This window comes from Gossypium hirsutum, chromosome D09 (genome assembly GCF_007990345.1).
Source record: "Gossypium hirsutum isolate 1008001.06 chromosome D09, Gossypium_hirsutum_v2.1, whole genome shotgun sequence".
NCBI classification, from domain to species: Eukaryota; Viridiplantae; Streptophyta; class Magnoliopsida; order Malvales; family Malvaceae; genus Gossypium; species Gossypium hirsutum.
Genome location: NC_053445.1, coordinates 45,289,942 through 45,302,957, shown reverse-complemented (window position 1 = coordinate 45,302,957; position 13,016 = coordinate 45,289,942). Strand labels below are relative to the sequence as shown.

Genomic DNA, 13,016 nt, shown 5'->3' with positions numbered 1-13,016 from the left:
ATTGAGTGCCCAAACGTCGAAATTTTTGAATGAAATTTTCACGAAATCATTCTGTGAAATTGTATACCATAAAAATATAATAAAAATAAATTTTTCCTCGTCGAATTTGTGGTCCGGAAACCATTGTTCTGACTAGGCCTAAAATCGGGCTGTTACAGATTGTGAAATTATTTTACTTATTCGTAGCTAATATCGAGCCTGAAGCATCTTCCCAAAAAGGAAAAGAACAGATCATCAAGGATTAAATCTGAAGAGAATTCTGGTTTGTATCACTACAAACACATAATTTACTAATTATGTATGGTAAGTATTTTAAGGTAAGTTTTTAGTAAAATGAAAATTTATGATTGGGTATTGAAAATTTATGATTGGGTATTGAAATTTAATGTAGCAGTTGGATTTTTTCAATTTAGTCCCTATACCTAAATTAACTATTTTATTGACAAAATTGATGGACTAAACAATAATATACTTTTATATTAACCCTGTAAATACATATTTAATATTTAAGGACTTGTTTTACTAAAATAGGGTTCTAAAACCGTATTTTTCAGTACCACTAAAAATCGGGTTATTACATGAATAGAGTGTTTGATGAACAATTCAATATCTATTTGTTTATGCTTGTTTATCAAGTTAAATAAATGAATATGAACAAGATTTTGAGACTCGTTTATTAAAGGAATCGAACACGAATAAAATTTGTTCAGTTCATTTATGTTAAGGAACAAATTTGCTTATATGTGTTTAAAGGAAGTTTAATAAAGCATTTAAAATTCATTTAAAATTTGTCTATTATTCTATTGTTATATATTAGTATAATTATTATTGTTTGTGTACTTATTTTATTTAAATCTACTTATAAATATTTATATTTTATTATTTTATATATAAAAATAAGACATATGTTTATTTATTATTTGTTTGTTTATTATTCATGAACATTGTTTGTGAGCATGTTCAATTATATGTTCATGAACATGTTAATTTAATATTCATGAACATGTTTCAAACGAACATGAATATGTATAATTTTAAATAAATGAACACAAACACAATTTTGTAATTCTTAATGAACACGACTCGAACATAAACAAGTTTAAAAATAAACAAACGAACATAAATAGTGGTTCATTTATTCAAGTTCGATTCATTTAGAGCCTTACTTAAGCTTTTGAATTAGTTACCTTTGAACTTCTGAGAATTAGAATTCGAATTCGTGAATTTATGACATTATGAACTTTTTAAATTATGAATTCATGTTGAATGACTTAAAAGGTAAACCTTCCACTTTATCATTTGAAGGGTCTCTCTTAGAATATAATTTAAAAAAAATTACAAGAATTTATCTCTTTATTTATTATTTTTAATTTTTTAAGAATATCTTTGCTAATGAAACATTTGCTATTTTGCAGAATTTGTAGATTCCATAAACAAATGTGCCAATGAAACTATTAACTATTAAAAGAGAGTTGTATGAATTAAAAAAAAAAAGCATTTAAGATTATTTTTATATTTTTATGTTATTCCGTTAAACCCATGAAAAATTCCTTTAATCTTATTGGGCTTGTAAGCTTAAAGCCGATTACAATGTGGGTTCCCTTCTAAGCGCTACCCCCAGAATCTGAATACTTCTTAATTTAAAACTTGGCTCGATTTTACTTTCTGGCTTGCCCAATCTCCACTCATTCACAAATTGTAACACTCTTGTATTATGCTCATACATTAACACTAAATCACATACGGGTACTTCGTTAAAAGTTTTTCGATATAATTTTACCGCATTATATTATTATTCAAAACATTATATCAATGTAGACTTAATACTATCATCTAATAATACACTTTGTACAAAGTCTGGAAGTGCATCAAACAATTATAAATTCACAAGTCTCGTGTTCGCATACTTAGCCATGCAGTCGGCTGCAACATTTTGGGTCATCGGAAAATGGCAAACTCGTACTTTCCAGTTACGCCCTAGCCATTGATGTATTAATCATAACTCTATCAATTTGCTGTTAGCCACACCACCGGCCAACAAGGACTCAACCAGAAGTGTGTTATCACACTCTAGTTCTATTTTCCGAAAGCTTTTTTCCCATGCTACACATAACCCTTCCAACACAGATCTAGTCTCAATATTGAAAATTGTGTCCCTACTAATTGCTATAGAGTAATCACATAACCAATTCGCATCATGGTATCTGAAACTCTACCAATAAACGCATTCGAGTCATTCGTTGACATCGTCCCATCCATATTAAGCTTAATCCATCCTCTATCCAAAGGGGATCAATAACCGAGATGGATTAGAAAACCACATTGCATAACTCCTAGCAATGGGCTAATTATATTTGTTAACTTATAATGTCGCATACTTCATTGATAGTATATCACTATATTGACTTATGTGCTTTTAATGCATTATTTTAATTATAAAAATGAAATTAAAATTTATTACATAACAATTTTTAACTGTTAAGATATATTAATGAGTGTCTAATGAAGTTTTTAAATAAGGTAATATTTAAATAAAAAATTATAATTAATTAATGTATTAATTTGTTTGAGTTGGATAAAATTATTTTAAAATACTAGTAATTAATTTTTTTTAATGGATGCTAGCCATAGTCGTAACGTAACGGAAGTACAGTTGTCCTGTTCGAGACTGGTTGAGAAACCAAACCAAACAAAGAAACATCCCCATGGGATAGTCTGCGACCGTGTTTTCATAGCTAGCATGGGACGACATGTTTAAAGCTGCCGCAGCGAAGCGTAAAATGATGGAACTGGGCAAAGTAAGAACTGTATTGCAAATAATAATGAAAAGGATGGATTCTGAAAAAAGAAGAAAAGGGAAAAAAAACCAAATTTCCCGGTGATAGGATATGTTAAAACATGTGATTCGGACCCATTTTTTTACCCTTATTTGATAATCTCAAAACATGAATAATGCAAATGAAGACAAAACCCAGGATGGAACACGGAAAAAACAGATTTGGCTACTGTTAGAATGGAAGCTAACCTTTTGTTTTAACCCGCAACATGGTGGGACCGTACCGTCCTCATAATCTTGCCTTTTTTTGTTTGCCTTATCTCTTCAGCAATTAGGATGAACAAAAGATAAAAAAGATCCTATTTCCAGTTTCTTTTCAATTTACCTTACATACAAGTAGCTCAAAAATGGATCAGACAAAAAGAGCATTTGGCTCATCTTTATTTTTATATATATACTATCTAATTACAAACAAACTCTTCTTTTTGAACAATTGCATAAGCTAGGCAAGCTAATAGTTGTGCAGTTGTTTTTCTAGATTTACTTTTAGCATTCCTGCTGTACTACCGATGCAACGGTTCGAGCCCAACACTTGAGATGTTTCTTCATATCAGCAGCTGCAGACACCCTTGGTACTTTTAGATTCAGCAATGGTGAATCAGGTCTTTTTATCAGCCAAGCCTCTGATAAATACGGTCTTATAACACCACTTTCTTGATCTTCTTGTTCAATATCATCATCATCATCATCATCATCTTTAGATACTTCATGTTCGTCAGCGGGAAGATTCGGTTGAGTTTTGAGAAATCCGAGTCTGAGCAAGCCTGGGACGACGTCAATCATTCTTGAATCTAAGTGTTCTTTCTTGAATTTGAAACCTAGATCCATGAACCCTTTTACTTCTTCTAGTTCCAAATCTTCCAAGCTCTTACAACTCGTGGATTTTTTCAGTTTACCCCCTAGTGAACGTGAAGTTGAGTGCCTGTGATTCCTTAGACGCTTTTCGGTTGATGGAGATGAGGAATGTGAACGACTTCTAGAGCTAACACTCCCTCTCCTTGCTCGTTTCTTCATTTTCTCTTCTTCTTCCTCATCTTTAGAATCGTCCTAGAATTAATATCACCATGAAAACAACAGCAAATGAACAACAAAACTTTGAGAAATACTGTATTTAAACATTGTTGAAGAGCGTAGGTTTATTATTACCGCTGGAGCTAATGGCTGATGGTCAAAGAAAGGGCAAACAGGCGTTGAGATATTGTCTTCTGCAAGAGATGTTGCAGACGGGCTTGTAGGCGTAGCGGTAGATTCCGAGTAGGGCTGCTGTGGTTTAAGGGGTTTAAAGGAAAATAGTGAAATGGGTTCTGGGAAAAGGATAATTTGGTGAAACCAAAGACGATCCATGGCTCCTATGAGACTTAAGGAGAGGTTGTCGGCCATGGCTAGTGAGAGTATGGGGAAGTGGGAGAGACTGAGTGAGAGAGAGGGGTTATTTAAAAGGAAAAATCTGAGTTGTTATCTGTTATTGATGTTAAACAGGGTGTCGAGGTAGACACAGTTAGTTGTGCGTTATTTAAGTTCGCTCAAATTAATTCAGATATTAACAGTTATCATTGAAATTAATTTTGGTTCAAAGTGAATAGATTTTGATTTTTAATTTATTATATATGATTAGCCAAATGGGAATTCAATTACAAAATAAAGTTACTAAAATCACTTGTGGGAGGTAGGTTCTGTGGTGATAAAAGAATCTTAGGAAGAAAAAGAAAAGCATGGGAATATAGTAGAAAGTTGAAGTGATGGAACCATGGAGAAGGGAGGATGTGGTGATCAACCTGGATTCCTCCAACTCCACATCTTTCACAAGCTAAAATTAGAGCCTTGGCCCCATAATGTGGATACTATTGGTTACATTCATATAAGGTCATTTTCTACCATAGGGTGCCTAATAGCGGACCCCAAAACAGTCGCAACCAATCCAAAACAGATATGAACTCTCTTATTCCTTGTGTTTATAGTGGAGGAAAACACTCATGGCCTATTGTCTAGATCCTACATCAAATATCGCTTTTAATTGAAGCTGCAATCTGTGACAAATCTTGAGGACTTGGTAAAGTCTTTCAAATGTTAAAAATTTCCATCGGTTAATCTAAGTTTTTATTATTGAAATGCATCAATTTCAAATTTCAAATATAAATTTATCGAAATTGAACTCAATTAATTCATACAACTATATGAAAGCAACATTATAATCGCATCTTGTCTGAGTCATATATTTCAGACTAGGGTGTAAAAATTTTTTTAGATAAACCAGTGATCTCTCTCTTGTCAGCGGTATATTATTTCATACATGCTTTCTATCAACCCTATCGGCCTTTGTAATGATAAAAGGCTAACTATGATGGAGCAAAAGAGGACCTAACTTGCTTCTACTACTTGTACAATTTCGTCGTCTTGTTCCTCATTGATTTCGCCTGTGTTGGATATAAATACATTCTTTCACTGCATGTAAGGAGAGGTACATCCATGGAAGGGAATATTGCGGCCCTTTCTGAAGCTCAATTCTATTGGCAAAGAAGCTTTGTTATTAGGACATTTTACGAGTTGTTGTTTCTTCCTTTTCTCCCTCACATCAGCCCGCCATTGCTCCATTATTTTGGCTACTGGATCGTCCACTAAAGGACCCTTGAGTTCTGAACCCATCTGCATCCAAATATAATCATCCTTTAGCTACACACTGGGTAATCGCCTCAAAACTAAAAAAGTATCAGTTCCAGTAATAAATTAACAAGTGCATATAAAGGAAGAGTGAAATAGCTGCAAACTACTTGAACCATGATCCTAAGGAACAGATTACAAAGGGAATTAAATTATTGCAAAGTATTTGATACTCAAAAAATAGTTGGACACAAAGCATCGATTCTTATAGCAATAGAATTCTTATTGTAACGATTAAAATCTACTCATGAATTATGATAATAAGAATCTAATTCAAATTCAATCTGAAACGAACAAAATAAAGACATATCATGCTATCAAAAGTTGTATCAAATTTGAGTTAACAATTATATTACAATGGAAACAAAGAGAAAGGAATTGGATTACAACCAACCGATACCCAAATGAAGGCCAGCTGAAATGCATTCTGAAAAGCAAGCATATTAATGTGAGTTAGTTCAAATTTGATGGCTTACTTTGTTCTCCTTGTCCAATTATATTTCTAGGAAGAAAAGATTATTACCGTGAACAATGTGCAAAGTAGAAGAGTGAGAATAAATCGTGATCGTCCAAACCAGAAGAGCTGATCACTTGGTTGAATTAGAGGGGTTCCCCTAGTCACTGTGTTTTGATTGTTGATTTGAAGAGCCATTTCAAGTTTTGTCCCATAATTAACATTTTCTACAATATGTCAAAAAAACTAGACATGATCATAAACTTCTAACCAATTATTATTGTCTTATTTACTTAATAGGTTAGATTACTTAAATAATTTTTTTACGCTTGCAAGTAGGGGAACAAAAGCACACGTGCCAGATGGAATTTAAAAAAAAAAACATTTAATGTATAACCAAAAAAGATGAAGAAGTATATAATGGGAAACAGAACACTTACCATGTACATCAACAAGCACGAAAATAACTACAATAAGCCACGTCAGAGGGCTGCAAACAGACAATTTAATGTAATATTAGGTGGTCGTTGCTCTATATATGTCTTTTTGAGGATCTTGTGTTGGCTCATTTCAGGATTCAAGGTAGAAATATGAGATTTATAGAGAAGTCCAGAACCTGACGCCAACCTCTGTCTTGAAATCTTCATCCAATTAGGATCGTTCTATGTAATCCTGGAAATTGAAATTCCTTTACCTTCCTGAGAAGTGAGCCTGAAATTAAGGCAATTGTTTTTCTCTTGTCATGTTTACTTTTTTTTTTTTTCAATGAAGATCATTAATTTACCGAGATAAAGCCATGTCTCAAGGTGAGATAATCAACTTTGGCTACTGGATTAAAGAACAGCTGTCTGAAGAAACATTTCTGCTCCAGAGTCACAACCATCCAACAGCAGTTATTGTATTTCTATGGGAACTCAACTGAAATTAATGTTTCGGTACAAGAAGAAACATGTCGCCTTGCAAACGTCGTTTGTCTTGTTTATCTGGACCTTTCAGGATCTATAGTAAAACAGGTCATAATCATGACAGAAATATGAATAACCTGTATCATATATTGTTTCTGGACCAACAAAAACAGATACATATACATATATATATATCTTATTTATTCAATTCTTGTAACTACCTATGGAATACAAATTCGAGTCTTGGCAGCATTGTGTTTTTGCAATTATCTTTCAAATAATAATAATAGCAGACAACTTGATGTTATGTGACCCTTACTACATGTAAAATGGTCCACCAAGGAAATAAAAAATGAGATTTTGAATCCTATTGCAGGCTTTGCTTCACACTGCCAAAGTCATTTTTATTCCTAAATTAATCATAAACATACGATTTTCAAAGTGAAGAATATCAAACATGGTGCACCTCCGAACCCATGTCACTTAAATTACTACTATTAAAATTCAATAAATTGTATTAATTTTTAGAAATTAATGATAGTTTATTATCTAATTTAATATATCGGAAAAGAGAGCCCTAAAATTTATATACATCAAAAAGGAGAGCCACATTTCATGTAATAGACTGGGAAATTGAATCTCAACATATGATTAAAGATAGGAGTTACGCACACTGATGTTGCAATTAAAGGGGATTCTAAGGCTGCCACGACAGAAATGGTATCTTTGACTATAATCGATTTTTTGGAATATGTTCTATTTTAAATAAATATGAATTTATGGGATATTTGGAATGGTTTGATGATTGCAATAGATAAAGGATTTGACAAGTCGATAATTCTTTTAAATAGTCAAGAGGTGATACAAGTTTTACAAAATAAATTACAACATATTTGAATTTAGTTTTGGCTAAAGGACTTCATTTATTATTGGGCAAGATAGTGCTTTGATCGATTCATCATATTTCCAAAGAATTCAACAAAGAAGTTGATAGGCTAACAAAAATAACGGTCGATTATAATTGTGGCTTTCAATTTTTTGGAACAACTCCATGAAGGCTTGAGTATTTATTTAAAGAGTTTTTTGTAATATTTTTTCTTAAAAAAAGAAAAAAAGGGAGTTAAGGCGGATTTTCATATGCTCACTCATGAAACATGTTTTTACTAGAAGTTGTGTCCACCAAAATCAAATGTAAAAACATTTTTTAAAATTTTTTTATATAAAACATTTTAATACAAGCAAATGGGTTCAAGTTTCAATTTTTTTATTTAGGTCAGGTTTGGATAAATTTTAGATCCATTTTTCGGGTTGGACTTATAAAAAGGGCCTAGAATTTTGTTACTGTCCAACTTTGCCCATGATCACCTCTATTTCCACCACCTCATCTACATTTATCATTAAAAAAATTTAAAAGTGAAAAATATGAAAGATTAAAATAATATATTTTAGGGCAAACTATAAAAATAATTTACCCAATTTTTTACGTGTTTTTGTTTTCGTCACCTAGGTTTAAAAATACTAACTAACGTTATCGAAAATTAATATTTTGGTCACTCTATTAATTCATTATCGGTGGCCTCTTTTTCATTGATATGGTAACAAATTCAACCCTCCAATATTTATAGGTTTTATCAATTTAGTCCTAAATCTAAAAAAATAAACAAGTTTAGCCCTCAACTGTGCACATTCTATCAATTTAGTCTTTATTCTTTAAAATAAGAAATTAAAAAACTTCAAAAAATAAAAAAAAATATTTAAAATTTCATTTTCCGATAAACACATAAGATTTTATAAAAATACATACAAAATTATAAATATATTTACAAATAAATGAATACTTTTTTTCTCATTTTCTAACATGGAATTTATTTATTACAATAATAATCTTATAAATAAAACAATTTAAGGGGAAAATCATGAAGAAGATTTATAAAGATTCAACTTTTCCCTTTTTTTCAACATTAACGTCTACTATATTCAGGTGGGTTGAAAAACTACAACTTGAGGTTCAAAGGGGTGAGAATCGGTGTCTCTAGGTTGATGCCTAGAATGGGCTTATTGTGTTTGAAGTTATGCTTTATGGCGAGCACGATTAAGGATATATAGGTGATTAGGATGAGGTCTTCGAGAAACAATAAGTGGAAGGTCATGTCGACAGCTCTACAACCAAATCCTAGTTCAATGGTGCGATAATAGAGGATGTGAAAATCAAGGAGTTTAATGTAACGGTTATTGGTGCCAGTGGTTGTGGGTGAAGGCAGGCCCAACACTCGACAAATTTGACAAGGACTAAGGAATAAGGAGAGATGTATAATAAAATTTATTATCTATAAAATAAAAAGGAAATGTTTGGATTTGGTTTAAGTCTTATTTGCGAGTTTTTTTTGTAAATATTTTATTTATAAAAGTAATATTTTAATAAATTTCATGTAAAAAAAAGAGAAAAATGAGTATTCATTTATTTATAATTTTGCATGTATTTTTATCTTAAAATAAAATTTTTAAAATAATTTTTCATTTTTTAAATTTTTAAAATTTAAGAAGACTAAATTGGCAGAATGTGTAAGTTGAGGGCCAAATTATTGATTGTTTCAGAATTAGGACTAAATTGGTAGAATTTGTAAATATTAAAGGGCTAAATTTATTATTGTGCTAATAGAAAAGAGGTCATCCTTAGTGATTTAACAGAGGAGTAACTAAAATATTAAAATTTAACAATATTAGTGACTAAAATAGGGTGATCAAAACAGAAATATACTAATAATTAGGTTTACTCTAAATTTTATCAATTTTATTTATTTACCCACGTTGGACCTGTTTAATTAATCATTAAAGAAATCCAATTAACCTAACTAAATATTAATATTTTTATTAATTTAATTTTTCTTAATATCTTCGATAAAAATATTTTATATAAATTTTCAATAAAAGATAGTGAAAATGATAAATAGATAATGTTATTTATAAATAAAGAATATGTTGAATAATTACTTTTTTAAACTTAAATGTTTTAGGTTTACTTTTAATCTAGCCCATTAATTTTTTTTGTTGAGTAAAATTTTTTGAATCATTCTCTTCTTTGGGTAATTTTTATTTTCTAAAATATTTAATACATAATCTAAAATAACATAAGTAAAATAAGCATACAAATATAAAATAAAATAAAAATTGCATTTATCAAACTCTCTCATTAGATTACATATTTAATTGTGTTATTTTATTAAACAGAACCTTAATATCATCATTATCATGTAAATCAAGAAATATTCCTTGGTGATTTTGATGTGATTTTATTCCCAACAATCACCGTATTTAACCCCCAAAATAAGTCACACGTAGATTCCAACCTAAAAACTTGTTTCATGTGGCAAGATGCCTAAAACAGGTATATTGAGTTGTTTTAATTACCAAAAGCCATGGTGAGGTGAGAACAAATATGAATTCTGGCAGTTGCTCCATGCCAATGAAACATTTCCCTACAAACAAACCGAACAGCAATAATTATAGTAAAGACAGGAAAAAACACCCAAAGGGTAGTTACTATTATTTAGTATCCAATTGCATGGTTTAGAAGTGCAAGGATCAGAAAAAGTAGCCTCAGCTTCATCAGCCAGTCAGTTGGCTATGGATTATTTTCCATGGAATTATCACTATCATACAGGCTGACAAAATGGTGATCTTGTATTCAACTTTCTTCCTACATGGAAGCATATAGTGTCTGCAATCATGGAAGTAGACATATATCAGAAAGTGGAGAAGAAGAAAACCAGATGAAACAAACAATACAATATTAATAGGTTTCAATGGTATGATTTAAGAAAGGTGGCCAATACTTTGGTGGGCCGGCAACTACAAGTAAACATGGTATTTTATTTTATTTTTAAAATGGCTGGCAACTTCACACCAAAACCTGATGAAAAGGACCTGATAGGGGCAATGCCTGAAACTAAATCGCCCTGGAAAACATTACTCTATATTGTTAAATATACGTATAAAACAAAGACCAAAGCAACTAAACTATGAATGGATCTCTTTTCAGTTATATCATATATATATTTTATGTACTTGGAGCAAAATAAGATCATGGCTTAAAATTCCGAAGAGAATGAATGCAAATAAGTGGACTTTTTAGATCATTATTCTCCAATGGAGGAGACTTAGTTCAATCAACATCATAACATTAAGCATTGTAATAAGTTACAAAGAATGCAACTGCAAACCATCTCCATTGACATCTTCAGAAAATATAATCATATCCGGAGTGAAGAAATGGACTAATTATTTAAGTTACTATATCAATAGACATAAGCCTATATGTCAGGCATATAATGAACCCAAAACAAAGAGCTGCATATTTTATTTACCTCATATGAAAAGGCTTGAGCCACAGCAGGGCATTTGGTCTAGTGGTATGATTCTCGCTTAGGGTGCGAGAGGTCCCGAGTTCAATTCTCGGAATGCCCCGTGCTTTGGTCGTCTTGCTTTTGGGTCAGTGTTAGACATATGGTAAACATTACATGTTGAACCCGGGGAGAGCCTAGCTTTTTATCTGAAGTTGAAACCATACACAAATTATTACTGGAGATGTTGTCAGTTTTGTTTAAAGTGAGCATTAATTATTGGAAAGACCACTATGTAACAACTACTTCAAACTTCCATTCAACGCATTAACTTAACATCTTTTTTATCAACTGGATTTCACACTTCCAACGCATGCCCGGACATAGAAGAGAAACAAACCGTGAACAAAGCCCAACATTAAATTTCAGTTATCATATAAAGCAGATTCTCTGATTTGTCTGTATTTAACCATATGAGGATTTAACAGAGAGACAAGCAGGGCCTCCCTTGTTAAAGGCATTTCCATGGTTCGAAGAGTTCCAATGGAAAAGAAAACCAAACTTTTTATTCCAGAGGAGAAGTAAAAGTATTACAAAGGGGACAAGACCCAGAAATCCAAGTTAGAAAGACACACGAGCACTTTAAAACTTGAAACCAAGGCAAGATGGTTGTGTTAGAATAATCAGTGGCCACCACGGAGACGAAGAACAAGGTGAAGTGTAGACTCTTTCTGAATGTTATAATCAGCCAAAGTCCTCCCATCTTCCAATTGTTTGCCGGCAAAGATGAGCCTTTGCTGATCAGGTGGGATTCCTTCCTTATCCTGAATCTTTGCCTTAACATTGTCAATGGTATCGGAGCTTTCAACCTCCAAGGTGATTGTTTTGCCGGTCAAAGTCTTGACAAAAATCTGCATCCCTCCACGAAGCCTCAAAACAAGGTGAAGGGTGGATTCCTTTTGGATATTATAATCAGCCAAGGTCCTCCCATCTTCCAATTGTTTGCCAGCGAAGATCAAACGCTGTTGGTCAGGTGGGATGCCTTCCTTGTCTTGAATCTTGGCCTTAACGTTGTCGATGGTGTCGGAACTCTCGACTTCGAGGGTGATGGTCTTGCCGGTTAAGGTTTTGACAAAGATTTGCATGCCCCCACGAAGGCGTAAGACGAGGTGGAGGGTGGATTCTTTCTGGATGTTATAATCGGCAAGGGTCCGACCGTCTTCGAGCTGTTTGCCAGCGAAAATGAGACGCTGCTGGTCGGGTGGGATCCCTTCCTTGTCTTGGATCTTGGCCTTGACGTTGTCGATGGTGTCGGAGCTTTCGACCTCGAGTGTTATGGTCTTGCCGGTAAGGGTTTTCACAAAGATCTGCATCTTCTTCAAAGGGAAATATGGGTTTGTAGAGATGATTTGAATTTGGTTGGGGAATGGAATTGGATTGAAGAAGAGGGGATGTCTATATAGGCGAGGAGTGGAGGTGGGTGACCCATTCCCTAAGGAAATATCCGGAGAACACCAGAAAGTTAATTGTGGGTCATATGAGTCGGCTTAACTTTTAACCCTTAGCCGCTCTCTCCATTGTCCTTTTCCTTTTTAACGGCCATATTATAATTTAAGTATTTAATTAATTTAGGAAAACTAATCATTTTCAACTAAAATTTCTAGGAAAATTACGTATTTAAAATATCTATTTGTGGTTTATTTTAAATAATATAACTTATTTTAAATATAAAATAATATTTTAATATTTTTATTAATTTAATGAGGGTTTAAACAATAAAATAGATGTAGAATTGATAAAAGTAATAAATATGCCTTATAAAA

General features: G+C 32.3%; 2 protein-coding genes and 1 non-coding gene across 3 annotated transcripts; 1 reads left to right on the top strand and 2 right to left on the bottom strand.

The window, feature by feature from the left end:
* Positions 1–3,188: 3,188 nt before the first annotated feature.
* Positions 3,189–4,608, bottom strand: LOC107891117 (uncharacterized). The gene is made up of 2 exons (XM_016815771.2): positions 3,983–4,608; positions 3,189–3,883 (listed from the first exon to the last, which is right to left on the bottom strand). Exons 1-2 carry the CDS (start codon positions 4,214–4,216, stop codon positions 3,323–3,325), a joined length of 795 nt encoding a protein of 264 aa, XP_016671260.1. The 5' UTR covers positions 4,217–4,608; the 3' UTR covers positions 3,189–3,322.
* A 6,637-nt stretch (positions 4,609–11,245) lies between these two features.
* Positions 11,246–11,317, top strand: TRNAP-AGG (transfer RNA proline (anticodon AGG)). The gene has a single exon. It is a non-coding gene; the product is annotated as a tRNA-Pro (tRNA).
* A 420-nt stretch (positions 11,318–11,737) lies between these two features.
* LOC107891122 (polyubiquitin 11) lies at positions 11,738–12,767 on the bottom strand. The gene has a single exon (XM_016815798.2). The coding sequence runs from the start codon at positions 12,564–12,566 to the stop codon at positions 11,877–11,879; it is 690 nt and encodes a 229-aa protein (XP_016671287.1). The 5' UTR covers positions 12,567–12,767; the 3' UTR covers positions 11,738–11,876.
* Between the last annotated feature and the right edge of the window lie 249 nt (positions 12,768–13,016).